Source organism: Sinocyclocheilus anshuiensis, unplaced genomic scaffold (genome assembly GCF_001515605.1).
Source record: "Sinocyclocheilus anshuiensis isolate Anshui unplaced genomic scaffold, SAMN03320099.WGS_v1.1 scaffold1893, whole genome shotgun sequence".
Taxonomy (NCBI): Eukaryota; Metazoa; Chordata; class Actinopteri; order Cypriniformes; family Cyprinidae; genus Sinocyclocheilus; species Sinocyclocheilus anshuiensis.
The window spans coordinates 58,496-86,376 of NW_015539822.1; the positions used below are offsets into that span (position 1 = coordinate 58,496).

At 36.5% G+C, this 27,881-nt stretch overlaps 2 protein-coding genes and 1 long non-coding RNA gene across 3 annotated transcripts in view; all 3 read left to right on the forward strand.

Moving 5' to 3' along the window:
* The first annotated feature begins 776 nt into the window (after positions 1–776).
* them4 (thioesterase superfamily member 4) lies at positions 777–6,165 on the forward strand. The gene is made up of 7 exons (XM_016480398.1): positions 777–832; positions 1,044–1,242; positions 2,777–2,969; positions 3,616–3,778; positions 3,887–3,997; positions 4,113–4,237; positions 5,648–6,165. Exons 2-7 carry the CDS (start codon positions 1,120–1,122, stop codon positions 5,695–5,697), a joined length of 765 nt encoding a protein of 254 aa, XP_016335884.1. The 5' UTR covers positions 777–832; positions 1,044–1,119; the 3' UTR covers positions 5,698–6,165.
* A 1,234-nt stretch (positions 6,166–7,399) lies between these two features.
* Positions 7,400–8,761, forward strand: LOC107684186 (uncharacterized). The gene is made up of 3 exons (XR_001633822.1): positions 7,400–7,449; positions 7,830–7,929; positions 8,325–8,761. It is a non-coding gene; the product is annotated as an uncharacterized LOC107684186 (long non-coding RNA).
* A 3,095-nt stretch (positions 8,762–11,856) lies between these two features.
* The window catches only part of rorc (RAR-related orphan receptor C), a 33,939-nt gene continuing 17,914 nt past the window's right edge, over positions 11,857–27,881 (forward strand). Inside the window, exons 1-2 of the mRNA XM_016480376.1 lie at positions 11,857–12,337; positions 21,478–21,507. Of these exons, the coding sequence (XP_016335862.1) occupies positions 12,277–12,337; positions 21,478–21,507 (91 nt within the window). The 5' untranslated portion in view covers positions 11,857–12,276. The remainder of the gene's footprint in view (positions 12,338–21,477; positions 21,508–27,881) is intronic.

Consider the following 27,881-nt stretch of genomic DNA (forward strand, 5'->3'; position numbering starts at 1 on the left):
ACTACTAAGCATTGGTACTATACAGTTAAAATAGTATTAATAATATTAGTAATAAGTATCGCTTTTTATGTCTCCTCTTTCCTACTACTTGTTTCACTTCTGTTTCAGTTTTTCATAATCATTTGTTACTATGTGTCAGTACGTTGTTGTTAATTTAGCATGTGTGTTTGGCTCAGTGTTATTTTTTTTAGGATTACTGATAAACTAATGTAGTTTGATTTGTATTAGTTATCTATTTTAGTTTTAGTTACAGTTGTAGTAATGTTGTCATTTTATGAGTTTTGTTTTTAAATGTTGTATGCATTTGTCATTTTTATTTAATCTCTTTTATTTTCTTAAATGTGTGTATATGTATAGTATTTATAGAGTTTTAGCTTTTAGTTTTAATTACTTTTTCTTATTTGTAAGTCGCTTTGGATAAAAGCGTCTGCTAAATGACTAAAAGTACAAAGTAAAGTAAAGTAATAGATGCACATGAACAGCATTTCTGTACCCGCATTCTGTCCTTCTCTCTCTGCACAAACTTGTTTGTTGAACGCCGCGCCTCTCGCCCAAACATGATTGTGCATCACAGGCAGATAAATAACTACTACGCGTAAAATTACAAAAAGTAAATTCCAGCAGCGAGTGAGCTGAAAGTACTGGAACCACAAAGTTGCTGTGGCAACAGACACACAGGATGTTGTAACAGTTCATCCCACCAATCAGACGTAGGAATCTGCGTCACGTGGTTATAACGACACGCGTTTCCACTCCGCGTGCAAGAACTGGCCAATCACCGATGACATCCGTGAATCTGAAAGTCACACTGTTCTGTTCAACGGCTGGTCTTGTATGTTCACCTTAAAGTTGGCTGTCTTTTTATACAATATTCTATCGATAAAGGCTTTCTTTCATATGTTTTCCGACGTTTTTCAGTTTTTAGATTAAAACGAACTGACGGTCAGCGTGTGTGGAAATGCCTTCAGTTAATTGCATCATGTACAAGAAAGTCATATTCATTTGTAGCAATTAGACACTAAGGATTTTATTCTGTCCAGAAGAATAAGACATCTGCTACATTTGGTTTGGAGTGACAGCCACAGCATTCCTCTAGAAGAAGTCTGAGTTACAGTCATCATGTTAGGACACCTAGCGAGAAGACTTGGCCGCATGCAACAGATCTCTAATGGACTGAAGCTGTTCTCTGAAGAGCCCCACAGGCACCTGCAGACCTCACTCGAGACCATCAGACCCCTCTCGGTAAAGTATTCATTCTTTCATCGGTTTTGCATTGCTGTTAATTCACATTCATTCTGTAGTCATATTAATAGGCAGGTCTTGTGTGTAGTGCTTTGTTTTGTGTGCTGTCATGAAGGGATGGTTACATTTGTGTCACGTAAATTAAAATCCTTTTCATTAAAATTTTGTTGTATTTTCAACTAGCCTGATTCTTTTTTTTTTTTTAAAGCAATCTTACCAGGCTACTGTACTCCTCTCCAGTGTTTTTTTAGTATTTAGGAACATTTTATTTATTTATTTTTTATATTAAATGATCTAATTGTTATTGCTTATGCATTTATAACTGCCTTCATTAATGCCAGTAATCAAAAATTGTGTGGTTGTGTTTTGAAATATATGTATTATTTAGCTTTAATGTGTTCTTTTTCAGTTTCAGTAATTTTAGTTTCCTACTTTACATTTTTTTATTTACTTTAAATTTAATTTAGTTACAAGACTACATTTTTAATTTTCATTTACGTTTTTAAAGTAAGTTTCAGTTTTATTTCAATGAATAAAAACAATTTTTAATAGTTTTAGACTTTTAGTTAACAATAACAACACTGCTCTAAAATAGAAGAATATTACTGTTTAGCCTATTATTATTATTATTATTATTATTTCAGTTTTAGTCATTTTAGTACTTACTTCAGTTAGTCAGCCAAGGCAATTTTTCTATTTTTCGTCTAATGTTTGTATTTATATTTTTTTGTATTTCATAGTTTTAGGTAATAACACTGCTCTAAATTGAAAGAATAGTATATATTAATAGTATAGAATAGTATATATGTGTTGTGACCCTGGACCCTGGTCATAAGGTAACCAGTCATCAATTTTTTTAAATTTAGATTTATACATATTTGTATTTCACCTTAATTTAAATGAACAAAAATGGTTTTAAATACTTTTAGTTTTAGGTAATAACACTGCTCTAAATTGAAAGAATAGTATATATTAATAGTATAGAATAGTATATATGTGTTGTGACCCTGGACCCTGGTCATAAGGTAACCAGTCATCAATTTTTTTAAATTTAGATTTATACATATTATGGAATATTATCAATGGAAAGCTTATTATGAAAAAAAGCAGATTATGATAATCTGAAAGCTGAATAAATAAGCTTTCCATTGATGTATGGTTTGTTAGAATAAGACAATATTTGGCGCGAGATACAACTATTTGAAAATCGGGAGTCTGACTAAATTGCCTTTAAAGTTGTCCAAATGAAGTTCTTAGCAATGCATATTACTAATCAAAAATTAAGTTTTGATATATTTGCGGTAGAAATTTACAAAATATCTTCATGTAACATGATCTTTACTTAATATCCGAACGATTTTTGGCATAAAAGAAAAATCGATCATTTTGACCCATACAATGTATTTGTAACGAAGGAGGAGTCGTGACAGTATTGTTGGCTATTACTACAAATATACCAGTGCTACTTATGACTGGTTTTGTGCTCCAGGGTCACATATATAATAATAGTAGTTTAATGTCACTCTTTGTCCAGATGGTGTCGCTGTGGCCGTTCTCATCTCAGCCGCGGGACTTCAGCCAGCCCAACTCCTCATGGAGTCCAGAGATGCACAAGGCTTACGACCACTATAATGCTCTGTGTGACACTGACACCGAAAATGGTGAGGAAAAAAGGGGGCCGTGGAGGAAGTTGCCCAGCTACAACCGTTCCATTAAATATGCTACTGGTAAGCGATTAATATGTATTTGCATAGTTTCTTCTAGTCACTGTTATCAGTAAAATAAATTACGGTGGCCGTGAAGTGCAAAACAAATCACAATTCTGAAAACAAAATAACAAATTACAAACGCAAATGCAAGTCTAAAAAACAAAATAACAATTCAGAAAACACAACAACAATTCAGAAAACATTATAACAAGTCAGAAAACACAATGACAAATTTGAAAAACAAGTCAGAAAACACAACGACAAATCAGACAAACCGGAAGAGGTAGGTATAGTTTGAGACAGCACCATTGGTTTGGGATTACTCACCGCTGACTGGACGAGACATCTGTCAAGCAACGTTTATAGGGAAGAACCAGCCCGAAGAACAGCAGAGTCGTGGTAGAAAGTTCGGAGATGGTATTAAAGTAGCTCAGTTTAAATGTATTGTATGAATTGCCCTTACTATGGAATAAAAAATACGGGGTGTCTATTTACATTTAGTTAAAAGTGGCTGTGAATCATCAGCTCCAGTGGCGCAGATAGATAAGCGCGTGTCGTCAGCTTTTTGACGTGATCGACCCGGGTTCGATCCCATCTTTTGCCGAAATGGTGTGATAATGCAATTTAGTGTAAAAGCGAATGTCACATTGTTTCTGTCCCGTAGGCGGCATTCACCTCAGCAAACTGATCCAGGCCAAAGCTCGACTTTTCACTAGAAATGTTAAAGAGCAAGGCGCTACGTTTGAGTATATGGTGTTTGTCAATAAGGAGGAGAAGAGATGTGTTTGTGTCTTTCAGGCAGGACATTTACTAGAAGGTGCACCTGGGTAAGGAGCTGCTCTATTCTATGTGTATAATATATCTGTATCCCACATTTTCATTTATAAAGAATGGATGAACAGGAGATGATGTTACTCCTATTTCCTGTGTGGCAGGCATGTACATGGTGGAGCCATAGCCACCATGATTGACACAGTGACAGGTACTCTTGCCGGTTTCCTCTCGGGACCAGTTATGACTGCCAATCTGAACATAGACTACCGCAGGTGAGATAATGTTTCAGTACTTAAGTCTTTCAAATACAGTTGCCATTATTTTTCCAGTTGACACTGGCTTAGATCATCTGTGATCCCACCTGATAAACTCTGTTCTCCTGTACAGTCCAATGCCTCTGGGTAGTGTGGTTTTAATCCACAGTGCTCTGGATCGAATAGAGAGGAGGAAAACGTACATCACTTGCAAAGTGACCAGCACTGATGAGTCCAAACTCTACACAGAGGCCACAGGTAGAGAACACATACACGCAAACCAAATATCATGTATGTTTGTATGTGTGAATTATAAGTGTGAAAATATGCATGAATGTCAGTGTCAGTCACAATAGTGATTTAAGTTTTTCATGTACAGTAGGTCTATTCAGCTAAAGCATAGTGTAATACAGATTTTGTTGTTATTTGATTAACGTTAAGGACATCGACAGCAGGTATATTAGGCTGCTTTAACTTTAATACTTAATACACATATCCAATGGAATGATACACATTTAATTGTATCACAGCTGTTTATCTAGGGTGACCATACATGCCATTTTTCCAGGACGCGTCCTGGCCAGGATTTCTATATTGCCTAAAATATCTAGGTTTTGGCTTTGTTTGAGTGTGCAGACCGGTCGGTGTATGACATCAAAATACCATACAGATGGTTATGCTTTCGAAACGCTCTCGAGGTACTTTGATGTCAAACACTGATCGGTCTGAGCCGCACTGCTTTTAAGTCGAACACACCTAATATGTACGCGTAATTGCATCGCTTTGACCGTAGATCCCACCTTCTCACACGCCATGATTGGTCCATTATGTACAATGCTTGCATGTTATTGGTCAAACTACTTTTCGATCATTACCTTCAGCAAGCATGAAAACAGGAAAACAAAGCCAAAACAAATCCTGGCCAGGACGCGTCCTGGGAAAATGGCACATATGGTCACCCTAGTTTATCATCACTTAAGATAGGCCTATAGCTAACTGTGATTACTATAATATTCACCAAGACAGGGACTTTGTCATAATTTTGTGACATAAGATAAGCAAGATAAAGACGCGAAAGAGAAGTTCAGCCAAAAATAAAAATTCTGTCATAATTTACTCACCCTCAGGTTGTTCTAAAGCAAGTTTCTTTCTTCTGTTGAACATAAAAGATGTTCTGAAGGATGTGGATAACCAAACAGTTGCTGGTCTGTATTGACTTCCATAGTATGGAAAGAAAAATACTATGGATGTTAATGGCTACCAGCGACTATTTGGTTACCCACATTCTTTTGTGTTCAGTAGAAGAAAAAAATCATATAGGTTTGGACCAACAAGAGGGTGAGTAAATGATGAAAAACATTATTATTAGACTCTATTAGACAGTGCATGAGTACTGATTTGAGTTCTTTTTGACATCTACTTGCGCTTAAATGGTTTAATAATTGCTTACATTTTTAAACTGGCTGGCAATACTTAAAAACACAAGCAAATGATAAACTTTCATGATGGCGCAGCACTGGCCGATCGGCCCAGTGACAATTACATCAACAGTTCCAAGAGTCTTTCATGCTGACCCTTGCCATCAGACAGTCCTGCATACTTATGTACTATCTTTAATTCTTAATTTTTCCTCACACTCTCTTTTCCTTCATCTTTCTTGCCTTGCAGCTCTATTTGTTTCAATAAGTGTCGGCCATTTATTTGGATCACGAAACTGAAAGCAGTCTGGAATCCACCACTGAGACATGTACAGCATGTGGGTGCATATATGTATGCACATGAATGAGATTGCAGATGGAGTGTGTGCGCAATGAACAACAGATCAAGCTACTGTTTTACCTCAGCTCTCTGAATGAGCTATTCAGAAATGCATGTATTTGAGTGATGCACTCAGTTACATATGGCTGCCTCGTATTTTTATTTTTAAAATTAAAATGTATTAACCTGGTATATTTATTGACACGGTATTTGATTTTTTGTTGCAGAACTCTTTTTGTTACTAACTCTAACTTTTTAATCATCATGGTGACAGTCAGGTTCTTTAGTAGGCTATTACAAGTATTATATAACGAAAACTTCTGTAATATATTTTAGCAGTACTGTATTCCATATTGTGTTAAAGAGAATCTGACTTTTGTTACAAATGGAAAGGTGTGCATTTAAATAATATTATATCTAGTTATAAATAATATTTATAACTGCCTTCATTAATGCCATTAAAGTCGGTAATCAAAAATTGTGTGGTTGTTTTAAAATGTCCTTTTGTTATTCAGAATATTGACAAAATTGAAACAGCCCATTGTAGGAATTAATGCATTGATATCATCCTCATCATCTGTTTATATTATGTGGATTTAAAGTAAAAAAAAAAAATTTTTTTTTTTAATCAGATTATTAATAATACTGTCATTATGAATAAGATCGGTTGAATTTATGCATATTATTTACATATGTTTATTGACCGGGGCAGGCTCAGGGCACATAAAAACAGAGATCTGGAACTAGGAAGGCCTCAGGTGTCTGCTCTGAGACTGAGGCATCCTTGGCGGCAGTGAATAGTAATGTCTGTGGCAGGAGTGACAGTAACCTCTAGGCCCCAGCTCTGGAACGCTTTGAGAGGAACTTTCTTGGATCATTTCAGGTTCCATTCACAGCTGCAAAAAGAATGTCTGTGAGTGGACCAAGAAAGAGATCTCTGGGACCAGAGTGGCATTGGTGCCGGCCCTGCACTGAGGATCTTTGAGTGCTGACTTTGAGACAGTTTCCTTTACACTAGCAGTGACAGCACTGGGAAGGCCCACACATTAAGCGGGCAAAAGACAAATTCTGATAAAAATGGCAGCTTAAGTAAAACATGAAAAACTCATAAATGCCTCCAAAGGTAGTGATCACCCTCAATATTCATCCTTTCCCCATTAGCTGCAGGACTTGTTTCCTTCACATATCATTATGACGCCACAATTTACAGAACCAACACATTCTATGGGGCCTCCCACAGTTACAGTCTGAGAAACATGATGTTCCACTGATGCTTGTGTAACGTTGCTGGCCAGTTTTCATGTGGGAAATTCAACTGCAGCAAGTGGATATGGCAATGTTCTTTTTAGAGTTGTTTTAAACATTCTCTTGTAAGATACTGAGAGTTTTCAATTAATTTTATTTACAGTTTATTTCCATGTAAGGCTCTGTGGCTGTAAGTTTGCCGTTGTGTTGCAGGAATTGCACTGGCCTTATATTCAAGGTTTCTAAACATTTAGGACGCCTATCTGCAGTGTCGCTCTTTCTTCAGAAGATGTCGCTGTTTCCGTTCTCAATTCAGCTGCAGGACTTCAACCGAATTGACCGAGGAGTCCAGAGATGCACTGAGTACGCCATTATAATGCTCCGTAGAGTGACACCGGAAATGGCAAGAAAAGGAGTGGGGCCCCCTGTATGTTTTAGCCAGGACATTCACTGGATGGACCTTCTAGGTAAACAAGTGCTTCACTCACTTAATTATATAACACTTAATGTAAAATAAAAATGTCAATGTGTCATTCAAAATGTTGTTGAAATATTGTAGCTCAATCTTTTAGGGTCTTAGCGCCTCAAAATATGAATGCCACAGTTTCAAGGCACAGTAAACCCTAACTAATTTGTGAAGGATGGGGGAGTCCCATGTTATGTCTTAGAACAGGAAGTGATGTCAGATTATTTTCCTGTGTGGCAGTTATTTACATGGGAGGCATAACCACTATGATTGACACAATGACTGCTGATACTTACTGCCCTTATTTGTTCAATGGTTTGAGTGGTTTTAGGGATTGAGCATCAGGGTTGACACTTGTTCAACTCTTTTCTTTCTGTCCAGTCCAGTTCCTCTGAGTAGTGTGGTTTTCATCTACTGCACTCAGGATCAGATCTCAGAAAGTGATGAGAAACTTCCATCACTTGTAAAGTGACCAGCACTGGTGAGTCTAAACTCTACACTGAGGTTGCAGGTAAACATACTCTCATATCTCTGTATATATTATGTAAGAAAGAAAACAAGCTGATGTCATTGATGCACTAAGTGTGAAAATATGCATTAATACGCAACCAAATCTGACTACCTGAAACCACTTTATCCACACACCCACATAGACTCATTGCACACCTGTGGGTTGTTCCCAATACAGAGATCTGCCTAACACACACTTAACTGTTTGCTCTGTGCTCATCAGTCTGAACATATGCTTTTTACATCGTACACTCCATTAGAGGAAATGCATTGCGGATTTTACCTAGTAAACTGAACTTGTACCTTATCTACTTATCTCTATTTTTTTCTCACACTCGTTCTCTTCCCCTGTTTCGCTCCTGGTAGTTCTATTTGTGTCAATAAAACTGGGTTATTTATTTGGAGCACGAAGCTGAAAGCAGCCAAAAATCCACCACAGGCCATGTGCATGTGCACACATCTCTATACACGTGAGTAAGATCGCAGGTGTGTGTTTGAGGTGGTGTGTGTGTGTGTGTGGGTGTGTGCGCAATGACCAACTGATCTAGCTGATATTTAACCTAATCTCTGTGAATGGGGTATTCAGAAATGCGCACATGTAAGCGCTACACCGAATCCACTCTATAGCACCACTCACTCATATTGGGGAAACATTATTATTATATATATTTTTTTTTCAATAAACAAAATTGTTTTAAAAGCATTGTAAGCGATTTCTGCTAGAATAACGTGTAAAATGTTCCTACTACCTGACAGTTATGGCTGAAATAACTGTCCTGTGACTGTCTAGACTGAAAAACAGCAACAACAACAAAAAAAAAATGAATGAATGAATAAACAATACAGTAAAATTAAAAAATAAAAATCTATCAATCAATAAAAATAAATGAAAAAGAAAAAAGTAGTAAGATGGAGCTGATCCACACTTTTTTAGCCAATTGTCATGTTGCAGAAATGTATTAATTTATTTGTTTGTTTTTGAGTTATAGTTTTTGGAATTTTTGAAGTGTTTTCTGTAGTATTAAGAGTATTACAAAATAATATATAAATTTTTCAATTGTATTATTAGGAATGACTTTTATTTTTGTACGATTTAATTAAATCTCTTAACACTTAAATTACAGTAAAAAAAACAGTAATCTCTATGCACTTGTCTTTCCTATAGAAAGAAGCAAGATATCCATCATATCCATATTGTGCTTGCATGAAATCCATTTGGTGTGAGTTTCACATTCTGCATATATTCCAGTAAAGAGAACTGACTGACACCGCAGTGTTACGGTAATGAATGACACATTGTCCACATCAGAGGAGTGTACATTCATATGTGGAGACTTTAAACTCAGCATCTCTGTGTAAATACTGCCATGCGGTGCAGTGTGACTTCATATGCCTTGCTACCACTCATGGGCATGTGAAGCTGGAGCTTTACAGATAAATATATGTATAATTGTTGTCTTATCGCCTTGTTATCCTCATGTGAATCTGACTTAGATAGATAGAAAGAAACATCTAGACCTGCATCTCTGTGGTGGCCCCTGCAGTCTCCCACAGGCCTCTCGCATATGATGTATGTAGGACACAGTCTGAGGTGGGTTTCTATCTATGGAGAGGTGTTGAGTGTCTGGTCAAGTGGGCTTTGCGTGATGGCTTCTGTGGGAACACTTCAACATAGCTCTGCGGGGAGATATTTTCCATGAGTGGTGTTAACGTTCAAACCTGGGTCTGACCAAAATGCCATTTCCATCATCTCACCGTTGCCTCTGCTGAGATCCATTTTACTGGCAGTTCAGAAATTGTAGTCAAAACCTAGCCTTTACATTGACGTTGCCGTGACATGCCGGCTTTTTATACTGTTAATAATTAGAAACATAATTACACTCTTAAAAATAAAGGTGCTTAAAAGTTTCTACACAGCGATGCCATAGAAGAACCATTTTTGGTTCCACAAAGAACCATTCATTCATCTCTTTCTTACCTTTTTATAATCTGAAGAACCTTCTTTCGCCCCATTAAGAACCTTTTGTGAAACAGAAAGGTTCTTCAGATGTTAAAGGTTCTTTATGGAACCATTTAGACAAAAAGGTTCTTCTATGACATCGTGAATCACCTTTATTTTTAAGAGTGTAATAAATATAACAATAAATAACCAGCTCTCTGCTGGAGAACCCATTAAGGTGCGATCACATTTACTGTTGTTCGGCAAATTTTCGATCATGAAATAGAATCGTTTTAATAGGAATTCGTGTGATCAGGAAATTTTTCATGAAGGTGAAAGACTTTCTTATGCAGATTTCACATCAGGGTCAAGCTGGACATGCAAATTTGCTGCACTGACCAACAACAAGCTGCTTGGTTTTAAAGTAAGTTCTGTGTGAGCTGTGCTTCATACATCGCTTTACTAGAGGGGCCCAATGCGGTATACTGTATAGGGCCCAGTGGTGCCAATGACTGGGGGTGCTTGTGGTCATTTGCACTGTTTGTGCTGAGGATTCTTATAGTAATCTCAATTTTGGAGGACCATGACAGTTTGAAGCCCTGTCTCTGGTCCTTGAATGTCTGGAACAGACATTCATATAATATAGACCTAAAGGGATAGAATACCCCAAAATGAAAATTCTGTCATTGTTTACTCATCCTATAGATGTTGCAAACCAGTATGATGTTCTTTCTTCTGTTCAACACAAAAGAAGACATTTTTGAAGAATGTTGGCAACCAGTCAGGTAACTATACTGACTTCCAACATATGGAAAAAAGTACTATGGAAGTTAATGGCTACCATCAACTTGGTGAGTAAATGATAAATTAATAAATTAATACCAATGCCAGATGTACTGTATATTTCTATGCCCTAAACCCATAAAATAAGTTTAGGGAAAGTGGATAAAGATTAAGGTGTACATTGATACAATGTCATCAATATTTACCAGTGGAATGCATTATAGTGTGTGTGGACACACTGACGTATACTCTTAAAAATAAAGGTTCCAAAAGGGGTGTTTTTGCAGTGATGCCATAGAAGAACCATTTTTGGTTCCCAAAAGAACCTTTCAGTGAACAGTTCCTAAAAGAACCATTTTGAAGAACATTTTAAAAATCTAAAGAACCTTTTTCAACTAGAAAGAACCTTTTCTGCATTTGAAAGTTTCCATGGTTGTTCAAGGTTCTTCATTCATAGAACCATTGATGCCAATAAAGAACCTTTATTTTTAAGAGTGTAGTCGCCTCCTGTCATCCGGTGACAGTTCAGTGTTGAATTGACATTACATAACACATGAGGATTATTGGCCTTGTGCCTTAAACCAGTGAAACTTCTCTCTTTATAAAAGAAAAAAGACATATTAGACACCTGAGAGATAAATTATAGGGTAACACTTTACTTGAAGGGGTGTGCATAAGACTGACATGACACCTTCATAATCATGACATGACACATGTCATGAATATGAAGGAGGTTTTATGCATGTTTATGACAACTGTCATTAAGTGTCATTCGCTCAGTTATGTAATTTTTAATGCAAAGATGACATTGTTTGAGATGTCTTTGTTATGGGCTATGGTTGTCAGTCTTATGCACACCCCTTCAAGTAAAGTGTAACCAATTATAGAGTTACATTAAAATGTTTAAACATTATTATTTTATCCAGTTACTAGTTTGGTAGCTAGCCTACTATATATAAAATGACATCAGAACAGATTTTTATTTTTTTTTTAAGCAAAAAATGTGTCTTGTAGTGTAGTGTCATGTTATTATACATTTAAATAACGCACATAACATTAAAGTGGACTGGACAGAAAGCCTCATAAACTGCTCTTCAGTCTCCAGTTAAAAGCATTACTCTCTCGCTTCCCGCGACTATTACATAATGATTGATGACATAACACCGTACTGGCTCGGGACAGCGCGAGCGCTGTGCGAGCCGGAGGCCACTCGGTCGATTTATCCAACAAATGTCTGTCCGTCTCTCTCTTTCTCCAACTCTCCGGGACCGCTCAACGATTTGTCTTTCCCTTTGAAATGTCAATTACGCACGTTAGTTACATTCAAACGACAGCGGAGCGGGGGAACGTGTTGACAGAAACCTTGTTTGTTTATTGACCAGACGCGCCAACTTTTAGGGAATAACTGAAAATGGCGATGTGCTTGTTAAAACGTTTGCGGCGTCCCGGTCGTTAAAGCGGCAGCAGTTGTCATTTCCCTTTTGTTTTCTTTATTTTAAGTTGGATTCTAGTTTAATTAATTTAATTTAGTTACCCCTAACCACAAACGATTCGGGAAAGAGGTGTGTTGGCGGACAGAGTTTTGACTGGAAAGTAATGGAAAATGATGAGCCTGCATCACCGGACCCGAGCCATGACAGCACTCAGAGTAAAAGAGGTAAGCGTGTCCTTCATTAACCCATTACATACCTAAATGCTGCGTTAGTGGGAAATGATCTCAGATTGTGTGTGTGTGTGTGTGTGTGTGTGAGTGAGAGAGAGTTTCACACACTTGTGAAACGTGGAACAAACTCGCACACACATTCAGTCATAGATATGAGACCAGTGGCACTCTAAAAATACACCCCTTATGTGACAGAAGTGCCTGTCTGTGCGCCAGCAGTCCCACACTAACCCACAGCGCTTGTGCCAAGCCTGGGCCAAGCGAGCCAGCGAAACCACAACTCTGTGACTTCTGTCACTTCTCCCTCTGATCCAGCGTGCATTCACAAGAGTGTGCTGTGCTGTCTTATCTATTCTTGTTGAACGTGCAGTGTCACGTCTTCAAGTTTGGGAGTTAAACTTTGCGGTGTGACAAATTTTGTAAAGTTTGAAAAATTCTATGTACATTCTTAAAAATAAAGGTTCTTTATTGGCATCAATGATTCCATTAAGAACCTTTAACATTGATGGAATCGTTCCAATATGTTTTTTATAGTGCAAAAATGTTCTTTCAATTATTACAATTTTCTTTACTTGTTATTTAAATGCTATATATATATGTGAATAAATTTGAATAGTACATAAAAGTGAGCACATTTTTGTAATTATTTTTAAGTTAGGCTCCGTAATATATATGGACATTAGGCTATTAATTGTGTGCCTGATTGTGTCTGAGACAGGGAAGGAACAAAAAGTCAGGGAAATAAAAGAAAAAAAGGGAATGGAAAGCGATACCCATTGACCAAGTAGCACAGAGATAAGACTATACTTTAGTTACTGAAATGGAATTCCCTCAAGGGTGTCTTATTAGGATCTTGCAACCCAATAGGTCTCTTTAGGGCCTTATTCAACTGAAAGAGTATTGCTTTAATTGGAAACTGGTGTATTGGGTTATCTGAAGTTGAACTTTTGGCTATTTCACTATTACGACATTCTTTCGCTGAGATCAGTTTGTTCGGTGACCTTATTCTGTGTAAACTGGAAGTTAATGCAGGTGTGTAGCTTGTTAACCATTAACCCCGTTCATGCAATACATGTTCAGGCAAAAATTTAAGTGCATGGAAAGTGGATGATTTAATTCAATTTAAATTATTTAAATTAGTATCAAATAATACATTTCAGTTGTTTTTGATGTCATTATTTAGTCTAAATGGCATGAAAGGTTGTTGCACTTTAATATATTGAATTATGCAAGATTAGTTTGCTCAGTGTTGTATTTCATATAACAGTATTTGTAATGTTTAAAAAATATATTTTTCATCTTCTCAAACAATGCTTACACAAACAGTACACATAGGACTTGTTATGCATTGTAACAAACAGAAACGCATATAATCCATATATTAAGAAAGTATAAACCCTGTGTCATAACCTCTTGCCCTCTTGTTACGCACCTATCGCCATCACTCTCTTCATGCAGCCCTCTATCTAAACACATTTATCCCCGTTCTCACACTTCCCTTATCTGACACTCCTTTTCTGCTCTTCTCACTGTATCATCTAAACACACTTTCCCTCTGTTTTGAACTCCTCCACATTCACTTTCTGTTCTGTTCTATCTGCTTCTGTCCTTTGATGAGCTCCCACTTGCACCCTGTGTACTTGCACCTCATATCTCTCGTGTATATCATAAGTTTAACTTTCCCATTCTGAGTCAACATCTCATCCCTGTGTTCACCTGTGCACACGCTATAGTGCTTATCAGCGTCTTTATATTTTGTATTTTGTATACTTTATATCCTTGGAGATTTATTGCAGCTTCTTCACAGAATAGGTTAAGACCTCCTGGGTTCTTTAAAGGAATGTTCCGGGTTCAGTACAAGTCTATGGATTAAGACAGTAGTTTCTATTCTTTCTTCAGTGAAGGAAACCCATATAAATGCCCTTACAATGGGAATAGACTTTGGAATTACATTAATAAACATTGTTTCAAAATTATAGTTACATTATGTGTTAACATGAGACTATTGTGACAGAATCGTCAAGTTATATCCAGTTTTTAACTCCAGCAATTTAAAGCTGGTAAACACGACAGAATTTCCCACAATGTGCTCTAAAATATGCAAATGGAAAATCCAGCCAAAGGATTTATATATGCAATGCATAACCTGGGGCTTATTAATCTAGAACAGAAGCCTCACTGCTAAATTCTAGACAACTTTACCCCCAAATAACATTTTTGTTTGAAAATTATTGTTGAATTTAATATCTTTGGTAATTAACCGCATATCACTGGTATTCTTTTAAAGGTCCCATTAATTTTTCTCCTGTTAATGGATGATATGTAGAGTCAATATGGTGGTCTGAAGAAGCTACAAAGTAGCATCAATAACAATCCCCTAAATAAGGGATAGTTCTCGTGAAAAGGAACGTTCTGTCATCATTTACTCACCATAATGTCATTCCAAACCTGCATGACTTTTTTGTTTTTGTGGAACATCAAAGAAGATATTTTGAGAAATGTCTCAGTGGGGTTTTTTGTCCATACAGTAGAAGTCAACGGCAACCAAAACTGTATGTTTACCAGCATTCTTCAAAATATCTTCTTTTATGTTCCACAGAAGATGTAAAGTCACACGTTTAGAATGTCACAAGGGTGAGTAAATGATGACAGAATTTTCATTTCTTTATGGAGCTTATAAATATTCTACAGCATCAGGTTGTAAAATTCTTGGTTCTATTCAAAACCTTAACATTGTGGACCCTGCTGGTAACTTTACACAGTATAGAGTCATCAAATAATCACTCTATTGGTCCCCGGATGTTTTCTTAATGTTTTAATAACTGTGAGTCTGTGTCATCATTTACTCAGCATAATGTCATTCCAAACCTGCATGACTTTTTTGTTTTTGTGGAACATCAAAGATATTTTGAGAAATGTCTCAGTGGGGTTTTTTGTCCATACAGTAGAAGTCAACGGCAACCAAAACTGTATGTTTACCAGCATTCTTCAAAATATCTTCTTTTATGTTCCACAGAAGATGTAAAGTCACACGTTTAGAATGTCACAAGGGTGAGTAAATGATGACAGAATTTTCATTTCTTTATGGAGCTTATAAATATTCTACAGCATCAGGTTGTAAAATTCTTGGTTCTATTCAAAACCTTAACATTGTGGACCCTGCTGGTAACTTTACACAGTATAGAGTCATCAAATAATCACTCTATTGGTCCCCGGATGTTTTCTTAATGTTTTAATAACTGTGAGTCTGATGAGAAAGCAAAGCACTCCGCTTTCATGAGCAGAATTAGGCCGTGTGTGTGTAAACGTTATTACTGATAGTTTAACCACCTGGAGTCCTTCAGTTTTTTATATCACATCCACAATTTTCCTCTCCTGAATGCAGAAATCTCTTTCAGACTCTTCTAATGTTTACCGCTAGATGCATCTGTGTTATTACTTCAGTGTTTTCTCTCACTATTTATTTTGCTTTTTTACTCTCTGATTCTCTCATTCTCTCTAACTTACCCTCATATCACCTTGCCAGAAATACTGTAAATACTTCTGTGTGTGGTAAGAATGGACATAATCTGGATTAAAGGAAAGATTAGTGTTTAGTGAGTGTTTTTGGATTCCTGATCTATTTCCAGAAGCCGATTGGCTAATTTGAGATCCAAAAGCTTATACCTCCACTACCCCACTACACGGATTACCTGCTTTCACACACACAAACCTCTCTCACACACATTGCAACACTCTTTCACAGTTTCTTCCCAAGCTGATGGTGTGTACGAAGGCAGAGTGTGACATTTGACAAAACACGGGGGAGATTTTATACAGGTGGGAGTGAGAAAGAACTTTAAAGACTGAACAGAGGAAGAGATGGGTGCGAAACAAAAGGAAACCACAGAGTATTGAAACACTCAACGACAATATGGCATGTGTTACCTTTTAGCGGTTTATGAATCTACATATATGAGGCAAATCTTGAGACTCATGATAATGTCAATGGTTGTCAACTGAAAACTGAAATAACTTTGATGCTCTGTGTTGTATCTTTACAGTTATTAATGTAGGTTCATTTTCATTCACAGCTAGTTGAGTTCAAAGCACTTTTTAGAAGTTAGTCTCTCAGGATGGGTCAGTTTTTCGTTTTTATAGGATGTTGTTGACTTGTTGATTTCCCTTGTATAGTGGCAGGGGTCCTCAGAGACTTCTTGTTATGGAAAAACAGAGGACAACTGCCACCAGTTTCCAGCAGCTTAACACCCTGCAGCTCTTGACTGGTTACCCACTGAAGCTAAGCAGGGATAAGCCTGGTTAGTACCTGGATAGTTGACCTCTTGTTTCACTGCCCAGGGAGTTGTCAAGAATATTATGACCATAATTATACCACTGTCAAGAATACAGTGCGCTAAAACGTTGCTCCTTATAGAACTTCCCTGAGTGCACTAGTGAACACCGGCTCCTCACTGTACTTATTTTTTCTGAAATATTCTCTTGTCTTTTTCAGTCTGTTAAGTCATCAGACTTAGGACGACCTCATATTACAGCATTGCTGTACTTTTTATTACAGTTAAGTAAGATGCACAATAAACAAAATGAATGATGATCAGCTGTGGTGACAAACAACGATGATCAAGGTCCTTGCTAGTGCCTTAATTTGATTCATAGAATACTGATTCATGTCATAGGAAGCTTGAACACATCATAGATACAGGTTGCAGAGGAAGAGGCTTTAGAGAAGTCAGCAGGGGCCCTGCGGTCTGCGTGGGTACTAATAGTAATGGGGACACTCTGCCTTTTCTAGGGCATTATGGATGCCATTGCATCATCCAGGTGGTTGAGGAGATTCCCACAACCTGTGCTTCATGTGAAAGTTGAAGAAAACATCTGTACAAGTGCATGGACATACACATTCGTTTTGTCAGAGTGATTGACCATTTCTTTGTTTCCAGCCATTTACTCTCTTGGCAAGTCTTCAGAGGTTGACACTGGAATTTCTTTAGTTATTCTAAATTTTGATGGGAATCTTTTGCCAGGGCTAGTGTTGTTGAAAGTACCAAGTTGATACTGAAACTAAAAAAATGTAACAGTAGGTGCTGCTTTCAAACAGTTGCATTGAGCGCTGCAGCCAATCACAGACATTTATGTCAAGAGCATGAATGCAATGGCCAATCAGATGTGTCCAAGTTACTAAGAATCCACTTCATACCTATCAAAGTGGATGTTTTGTTCAGTGCGAGTTCATCGACTAGTACTGCATGCTCGCAAATCCTAAAGAGTGTGAAACACTGATCTTCGTAGCAATGAAAGGGACAAAAATTCTGACGTCAAAATAGATCTGTGCATTAAAACTTGGAGTATAAACAGATTTTAAGAGTAGTGTTCACTTATCAAAATAGTTGAAGTTTTGTTGGTTTAATGTATTATTTATTTAACAAATTTAATTGACATTTTAACATTTTTATTTTCGATTAGAGTTTAAATAGTTTTTGCTATGGTACCAAAACTGGTGCAGTGAACCATGAATTTTTACTGGTATTTAACTGAAATTTTGGTATTGTGACAACACTAGCCAGGGCAGTCTACAACTTTTTTGGGGTTTAAGATGCTCATGCACAGTTCTCTCCTATTCCTCCTTTATGAGTCTTATTGTGTGGGATTATTGCTTTCTTATTGTGTGGGATTATTGCTTTCACAAGACACTCAGCTCTGGGAATGTTCACAGTTGCACCTTTTAAATGCTTTAAAACTTCAGTGTCTCCATGTGACTTGGAGAGGAAAAAAAATAAAAAATACTGTTGAAGTGGACAAATATGGACAAATTCAGTATGGTTCCTTTTTGTAGATCTATTAAATGTGTAGGATGTGTAGTAATGACTTATAATGACACCCGATATTGTAGCTGTCACCTGACAAGTAGGGATGGGTATTGTTAAGGTTTTAACGGTATTACTACTCTTAGATACTGCTTATCGATCCGGTACTTTAACGGTATTCTTATCGGTACTTTTTGTTGTATGTATATATATATATATATATATACACACAAGTAAATATTTCTTAAATATATACATGTATGTGTGTACATATGTGTTTTATACATAAGATACAGTAAGAACATGAACAAAGAAACAAAGTAAAACAAACTGACATTACAAAAGTAATCAAATGTAAATGAACACTGCTTTCACTGTATGTTTTGATAGATTAATGCTTATTAAAGCAATTGTTATTCAGATTAAGAGCTGTGAGTGATTTTTCTCTTTGCATTTTGTTGTTTGTGTAACATTGATGGCCCAAGTGCACCCGAAGCTCAAAGTGTAATTTGCTTGACCGTGCACACACATTTCAGCCTGGGCAACAGCATCTCATGTGCTTTCAACATTTTATTATCAAACATGTCCCACAATTTAGCAACAGTAAAGACAGCATTTTACAACAATCACAAATTGAGCTGATTCTAACGTTAAGTTTGGGTTTTAGGGAGGAACGAATGTGCGCCACTGTGAAGGGAAAGAAGTTGCGCTAGAAGAATGTCTTCTTTTTTTATAGTGCTTAGAAGCAATAATCAAAGTAAAAAAAAAATCAATTAGCTTAATATAACAGCCACAAGGCTAAAGTGTAAGCAGATGTTTGAATGTTTAGTTCTCTCTTCTATCATAGTCAAACAGTGCTTTCATGTTGCGCGTGCTGAAGCTCCTCCGCATGAGCGCGATCTCGCTTCTGAATTGCAAATAGCAAAAATGCATCATAGACAAATGTTTGAATAATATTGCATATAAAAACAGCTGACGACTCTGGTGAGATAGAATTTGCAAGATAATGTCTATATAGCAATAACAAATGTATGTGTGTTTTCTTAATTTCTCCAGTACCGACAGCAGAACTGTTAACGTCAGAGCTTATCGGTACTCGGGTCTTTCATAATTTAGCCCCAAGACCAATTAAATACCGGGTTTCGGTACCCATCCCTACTGACAAGTGTTGTTCTGTGCAAGCAAGATGATACGTTTATGTCAGGCACTGATAACAGAGGCCCACATGTCAGTTTGCTCTATCTGTGTGTTTTTCAGAGTGTCTAGACTGTTACTTTGTTGTTTTAATGACTTAATTTGCTAATTTGTAGATATGTGTTCCTATACATTTTAAAATGCTATTTTAGCGATCATGCTAAAGATGTAGTGATAGTGAGTTCTGAATAAGTGTGATTGTTTGTTCTCAAAGGACGTTAACTCAAGCACACAAAATCTCTCTTTCGTTGTCTCTGGTCCCGTAATAGCTGCATGGTCAAGTAACCGTGCTAGTTGGCCAGAATGGATCGATAAGTAGTGTAATCAGGGCTTGTCTGGGTTATCCAACTGCATTTAGATCTGTTACCATGGTGCCTTATATCACCCTGATCATTCAGGTACCACAGAGAATACTTTAATCTGCCATCAAATGATGAACGTCATTGCTCTCTTACGCCTATAAACATAAATTCATGCATTTTTGTTGGAGAATTTGAGAAAATCCACAGAACTGAGCATCCTACTGACCGAAAAATCATACCGAAAACAGCATTGGTCATTTTTTTGCTATTAGGCAAATCGAGTTGTGAAATACCTGCTTTGAGAGTCTTTGTTTCCGAGTACGTCTGCAAGTCGCCACGCACCTATTTGTGTGTGTTCCGCTACATAAGCAAAAGTGACTTTTTCAAAAAGCCACAAAGCCCTTCAAAGAGCGAGAGAGACAGCCGGAGTGAGAGACAGACAGAGAAAGTAAGAGAGAGAGAGGCCAAGTCTTCTTCCCAGTGATGGTTATCGTACCTGCCCTGTGTCTTCAGACAGACACACTGCTAAAAATACCCATCGGAAACGGCCAACACAGCATCAAATCTGAACTTTCTTAAAGTGTGGTCAAACGTCAGACAACGGAGATTGCTGTTTGTGCTCACGTGTGGGCTGGGATGGGGGTTAAAGGGGGCTTTTCATGTGAATGATGATGTGTGTTTGTGCTTTCATGCCAATAAAAGCATGCTTGTGATGTGTGTTTATGTACATGTGTTAGTGTATGTGCACGCATACATTTTACAGTGTTAGTTGTTTAGTATGTGTAGGTGTGTGAATAACACTGACACTTTCCATGAATAGGGTCCTAACTAAGCCCTAGTACTCTTAGAAATGTTGGCTTTTCTTAAACGTGCTTAAAAATGTTAATTATTAAAGCGATAGTTTCTTTCTTTTGCTGAACACAAAATAAGATATTTTGAAGAATGTGGGTAACCAAACAGTTGCTGGTCCCCAATGAAATTCCATAGTAATTATTTTCCATATGGGGACCATCAACAGTTTGGTTACCAACCGAATCAAAAAATATTTTTTATGTTCCATGGAAGAAACTAACTCACAGGTTTGGAACAATTTGAGGGTGAGTAAATGATGACATAATTTTTATTTTTGTGTGGTCTATCCCTTTAACTTCAATTAAAATATGACCTGTTTTTTTTTAATCCTGTTAACAAATTTGAGACATGTCTAAACCTGATTTGTATGACTTGTTGTTTTTAGCAATAAACATTAAATAAACACCAAATTTAAATCTAAATTTAAATCAAATTGAAATGTAATTAAATCTAATAAAATAAAAATCAGAATGAGTAACAGGTTGTTAATTTACTATAAATTAAGCCGTCTCTCAGTAGACTCTAGCTAGTTTGACCAAAGTTTTGATTTGTAGTTATTGATAAACTTGTATAAGAAAAAATATTTCCTTGATAATTATGATTTATGGATTACAAGGTTGAAAGCTTAACAAATGCAACAAGTAGGACACAGCTCATTTTCAGTCATGAAAATGAAATTGTTTTATTTTAATAATTAATTAAAATAATTGAATTTACTTCCAAAAATAAAAATAAAAATCAAACAGATGATGTCAAAATTTTGACATTGTGGTGTGATTTCATTTTTTTCAATAGAGTCTGATATAGAGACAGGCCTAAATCAATATTTCAAGACAGAGAGACATTGGATGTGTTTACAACTATAGTTGCATTTCATGCTACATCACGATTATATTGAATTTTTTATTTAACATATTTAGAACATATATAGATACACGAAACATATTAATTGCCTAACTAACTATTGTTCTGTGCCCTTCTTTAGGAAATCCAGTGCACAAGAAATCCCATCTAAGTAAGTACAACTGAGAATCTCAACCATTCAGTTATACACTGTCTGTTCACTCTGTGTAGCTATGCAAGTATGTTATATAGTCAAACACAATAGCAGTTTCCTAGTGTGTGCATGCTTTGAAAGGTGGCTTGTTTAACCCCCTTTGCATGTTGTTTTTTTGCATATCAGAGAACCCCTCCATTGTGGTTATAGGGAGGGGGCATGTATCAGTGTAGCAAAGCGGTGCATTATTACACCTGTAAAGAACACACACACACAAACACAATGCACCTGTATCCACATATATTTTTACTTCAGCCACAAAAGCTGTATGTTTAAACGTGAGCAAAGCTACCGTAGACACGCACGCACAGGTGTGCACAGCTATGGGTGTGTGCATCTGAATGAAGATAAGATCTGAGAGTATTTTGGTGAAAAGATGCTGTTTAAAACTCTTCCCGCTTTTGTGTTTGATTACAAGCGTGCATTGTGTAAGTCTTCTGCTCTTTCTTTCCTTCCTTATCTCCTTTAATTTTTTGTTTTATTTTTGCATTTAAATTTGAACTTTGTGACAATGTCCACTTGGTCATTTGATCTTTGTAGATCCTTCTATAAATTGTTTCTCAGTCAAATGCACTTTATAAAAATGTTAGGAAACCCTTAAAGGAAAAAAAAAAGATTTTGTTTCATATCATATTAGTGTACTGGCTTTATTTGAATGTGACTGTAGGTGGATTAGAAAACACGCAGAGCGTGGTTGGACCATGATTCATAATGACAAGCAATAACAACTCTACCGTATGCTGTGGCACCAATATCAAATGACGATCTTAACCAGCTTGTTTACACCAATACCCTCTACCACCTATCAGACCAGCCTCACATCCTTTCTGAACGGTTCCTAATAGCCAACAAGACAATACTTTACCATTTAAATGCTGCTTTCTCCTTTAATCAAGTACAGAAAAGGTACAAATCTGTCACTGGGGCAGTATCCTTTCAAAAGACACTAATATGTAATATTTAGGTACTAATATTATGCACCTTCAACATACTAATATGCACCCTTTACGAGTAAAAAAAAAAAAAAAGGGTAACACTTTAAGGTTTCCATGTTACACGCTACATGTACTTAATATTATAATAACAATAAATTATGCAAAATTACATGCAAGTAACCCTAAGACAAACCCTAACCATATAGTAAGTACATGTAGTTATTATTTAATATTACTCAGTACTTAAATGTATTATTACACTGTAACAAGGACACCTTAAAATAAAGTGTAACCAAAAAAAGTCTAAAAGTGTACATTTCGAAAGGTAACGTGACATGTGGCCAAGTATGGTTACTCATACTAGGAATTAGTGCTCTGCGTTTAACCCATCCAAAGTGCACACACACAGCAGTGAACACACACACACCGTGAACACACACCCGGAGCAGTGGGCAGCCATTTATGCTGCAGCGCCCGGGGAGCAGTTGGGGGTTCGGTGCCTTGCTCAAGGGCACCTCAGTCGTGGTATTGAAGGTGGGAGAGAGCGCTGTACATTCACTCCCCCCACCTACAATCCCTGCCGGTACGAGACTCGAACCCGCAACCTTTGGGTTACAAGTCCGACTCTCTAACCATTAGGCCACGACTTCCCCAAGTTACCGTCCCAGTGATAGCTTTTGTACCTTTTTTCCCTGAAAGCACAATCCGAAGAACAGAAATTGTTCAGGATGGTTTGATACTATTTGGGAGTTTTTAGTTGTGTGTGTGCGCACTGGTGGAAAGTGAGAGGGATAGAGTGAGGATTTCAGGATGCAATGAAGACAAACATACAGAAGTGAGCTGCTCACTGCTGAAATGGAAAGAGAAAGAGAAAGTAGAGTCCACCTATAGGCGGACAGAGAAACAGCACATAAAGTGCTTTAGAAGAGACATCATGCGTGTGTGACAGAGAGAGGTGTACCTTACAGTTTGAAAGGGACAGACCCTCTCCCTCTTTGTCACTCGCGGATAGAAACACATACAAATGCTCTCTCTCTCTGTCACCTACCGACCGAAAACCACCTAATCTCTCTGTCATCTCCCACCGTGCGACAGCATCATCTGTTCAGAAGTTTGATTAACTGTGAGACAGAGCTGTCAACCATATTGAGTGATTCTGACGTATAGCTTCACCAGAGAAAGACAGCAGTTCACACATGCTGTGAAGATGATGCGAGGTAGGCATTTATGTTTTGTGTCTGGCCTAATAAGTATGTATTTTTACTGATGTTTGTGTGGGTGTGTGACAAATGTTTGTATGCATCACATTGGATGCATCCTTGTGTCTTTGAAAGTAATGGGTTTCATTTTGGTTAGAGCAACTTACAAGTTGCAAAACACTTTTGTGTCTATTTTACTCTTCCGTTACGCTCATCAAACTCGAGTTTAGGACATAGTGATTATATATCCATTGCTTTCAGGCTCTCCGTTTGACCTTTTTGGAGTTTCGCTGTGCTGTTTGTAGTTGTACGCGACTCATTCCGCCATATTAACACGTCCGAGACTTCAGAGATGGATGATGGACATCCTGAAGGACCTTGATATGCAGGATTTTGTAGGAATACAGAAAGCAGTGTAGATCTGATTTTGAAATCAGGACTTTTATTTTTTATTTATTCAAAATACCTTTGCATTACCTGATGAACCTGATACACGACATAAGAATCAATGTTTTTTTTAAGAGAATGTATGTGCCTTTTATAATTTGAAATGTTCTTAAATATTCAGATTGACTTGATAAGAAGATTGTGCAGGAAAGTTTAATTTGCTTGAATTAATTCGTATATATTTGCCATGCAGCTACTTTCATTCTAATTCTATTTTTCATACTTGGTTTGTGTTTGCTTTTACCTTGTGTAATTTATTAATGGCTTTAACAGTAGACTCGTGTGTGTGTGTGTGTGTGTGTGTGTGTGTGTGTGTGTGAAGTGGTCCAGCGTGGGTGTGTGACTCTACCTGTTCTCACTGAGTTTAGTAATAGGGATTTTCACACATTCAACATCAAATATGCCATTTCCATTTCCAGTTCACCTTTGAGCCTAAGGCACAACATTAGTTTAGTCTAAAATCTGGTTTGACGTGAAAAACGGAATAAACACATTGGAAATTGATGCAGAAAGTATCCTTTTTATTTAACTTGGTACTTTCTTTGAATCTGAACAAAGTCTTATAAATGATTTGAAATAACAGGACTTTTCTATGCAAAGTTGTTCAAACATACAAAAAACACTATGTTTGTAACTCTTGCAGTCTACTCAATCATGCGAATATATCCTAAATTAATTGTGAATTTATCAGTTCTTTTGAACAGTGCTTTTCAACAAAAATAAGGCAGATAATTATTTAGATTTTTTATAGATATAAACTTTATATAGATTCATAAACTCACAATTAATGAACAATAGAGACAGTGACAGGTAAGGTCGATAAGTAATCAGTTCAGTCACAAACCTGGCAAGCCACAATATTGTTTAATGGTCAGATAAATTGATTATTAGTTTATCTTGTGCTTTGTGGCTGTTATGATTAGTACCACAACTATAGATATGACTGCGTCACTACAGATAAAGGGTTTAACGTGCAGATTATCTCATTAATAATACAAACACTGCAAGATAAGGTCTCGCTTACAGAAACTCTCTGAATTTAACATCCTCAGTTTTTAGTCATTGTGTTTGGCCTAAACGGAATGAACACAAAGTAACTGCTAAAAGGATAAAGGCGATCTTTAATTCTCCCTCTATTTTTGTTTACTTTGTCCTAAAACCCACACAGACAAAAACTGAGGACCCCGAAAGTATCAGATGACGCTCGTTTGTGAGGCTGGTGGTTGTGGACATTGTTCAGAAATGACTCTCAAATAGGCATTTTTGTACTGAATTTTCCCTACCCTAAAACTGAATTTTCCGTAGCAGCCCACATCACGTATGTGGTTAAATATCTGCTCATCAAAATTGCTACAATTCAAGCAGGACTTGCTGAACTCAGCTGTGCTGTATCTTATCACTTTGCATTATCTGATGCCGGTTTGCACTGAAGCTCTCGCTGTAGTCCAACACCCTGAAACCCTGAAAGCTTTTTTTTAGTGTGATTTTTTTTTAAAAAGCACCGTAAAAGAATTCCAGATTCCAACCACACCTGAGTCTGTCTTACCTCTTGCATTGATTTTCATTTAAAAATGATATTTTATATTGTGTGTGTATGCACTCGCGTAAAATAATTTCTCATAATCTTAATAAATGCTTAAATGCTGGATTGATGTAAACTGTGTCTACGCATTTCTTAGCAAAAAATGCTCATTTTTGAATTTTAATAACAAAACATAAACTGTTGAAAAAACATCCCAGGATGCACCTCATGAAGTTGGTTTAAAGAGAATGAACCGCAAAGTTAAAGAAAGTGAAATAAAAGATAGTTTTGATTTTATTTAATATTTTAGTCACTGTGTAATTCCCATACCTCCATATGTTACTTTATATTTGAATAACTTTAGTACTTTTTTAAAACATTGAAAATGTCCAGACTGCTAACTTTATATAATACTTTATATACTTTATTTATATTTTATTAAAAGCTAATGTTTAAGCATTTCTTTAAAGAATAAGGTTTGATGATACGTAAATTAAAATGTTATTAAAATTAACCGTATTTAAGAACAGAATCAGAAGCTATCTGAAATTTATGTGGACAGTTTACTATGGTTCTAATGCACAAAAGGCCTAAAAGGTCCTGTTTTCGTTCCGTATAAAGAAAAACAGAAAGAAGCACTGCTTTAGTCAGTCAGACTGAGGCAGAGAGGAAGGTACGAGCAGAGAGACCTTCCGGGATAGCGGTTTTGATCTTCATCCAATGAACGCAGCCGGAAAGAAATTTGGTGGATTTTATTGAATACACTTTTTGGTTTTATACGCACATTTAGAAAACATGCAAAGTGAGGCATTTTGCAACGTTGCACTAGATTCTAACTGCACACACACATACTTTCTGAATTTACTGCCAATGAACACTTCACCAGCTGCAAGACTGTGCTGTTCTGCACTGTGGTCACCCGTTCAGTCCCTGTGTGTGAGTCTGTGTGTATATCGCCACACACATACGTGTGTATGTGCACAGGTGTGCGTGCAGAGCTTTTGTTTGAATGCTGTTTTTCCATCACCTACATTTTGGCTGGTTTTTCTCTGCTGTTACCAAGTAAAACAGTGCAATCAAAAAGAACAAAAGTTTAAGAACTGACTTTTTGAATTATATATATATATAAAAAAAATGAAAATACTTTTTTTTTCAAATCAGATCTGATCTGTTTTCATATAGACCAAAGGCTTATGAAACTGAATGTTACGAAAGGAAAGTTGAAACTCGTAAATGTGCTCCGCACACTGATATGTGTATAAATTTACCGCTTTTTTTGTGTGGGAGTTTCACTCCTTCTTTCACTCTTGTTATTAAATGCCTTTAAATGTTCAAAGACTCTGAAATCATGACTTATACATTCAGTGACTAAAGTCTTGAAAATCAAAGAGGTATTCTTTCCCCCTGAATTCACAAAGCTTTTCCATTCAGACTGATTTTTAAAAAAATAATTCAGTGCCTTCAAGACCTAAGATCATATGTATTATTAATTTGCACAATGAAAAGAATATTTAAATGTGTATATATGTTTGTGTGTATGTGTGTATGAATAAATGGGTATATGTTTGTGTGTGTCTGTGTGTGTGTGTGTGTGTGTGTGTCTGTGTGCGTCTGAAACCGCATGCTAAGCACAAATGTCTTATCAAACTCATCTTATTTTATCTTATCTTCTGGCACTTTCCTGTGACAAAAGATGTTTTTGTGGCTGTGCTGCTTTGTGAATTATTTTTATAGATGGAATCCTTTAATTACTAATTCATGTTTTATTTGAGAACACATACAGAAATAGCTTTCGTTAATTATACGTTAATACACATTCAAATTTTTTGTTCTTCTTACATTTTTCACAAGCAGTATAATTACAAAACATAACGATTAATAATTTATTAAAGCATGTCATTTTTTTATTTGGAAAAATTGAGCTGTTATAGTGAAACGATATAAAACTAAACTTATCCGAATAAAAACACTTCAGTGAATATATTAAAACAACTTTTTTTTTGTTCTAGCACTCTATTAGCAAGTCTTAGCATTAGATATGTTATTCAGTTAGATGTGCATGAAATAAATGTGCTGTGTCAAATACGGATCTTGCAGAATTCCTCAGTTTGTCTCATGAGTTGTTTCTTTGAAAGCTATAAGCTCTTGATGTTTCCAGGTTCTCTCTTTTTCTCTCTTTCATTCTTTCTCTTGGTGACTCTTTTTTTTTTTTTTTTTTTTTTTTTTTAA

Excerpts from the sequence above, each read along its gene's own strand:
- them4 (XM_016480398.1), top strand. The coding sequence starts at position 1,120 with ATGTTAGGACACCTAGCGAGAAGACTTGGCCGCATGCAACAGATCTCT. Across the intron at positions 2,970-3,615 it reads TTCCATTAAATATGCTACTG|GCGGCATTCACCTCAGCAAA; the intron begins GTAAGCGATTAA and ends TCTGTCCCGTAG. Across the intron at positions 4,238-5,647 it reads ACTCTACACAGAGGCCACAG|CTCTATTTGTTTCAATAAGT; the intron begins GTAGAGAACACA and ends CTTGCCTTGCAG.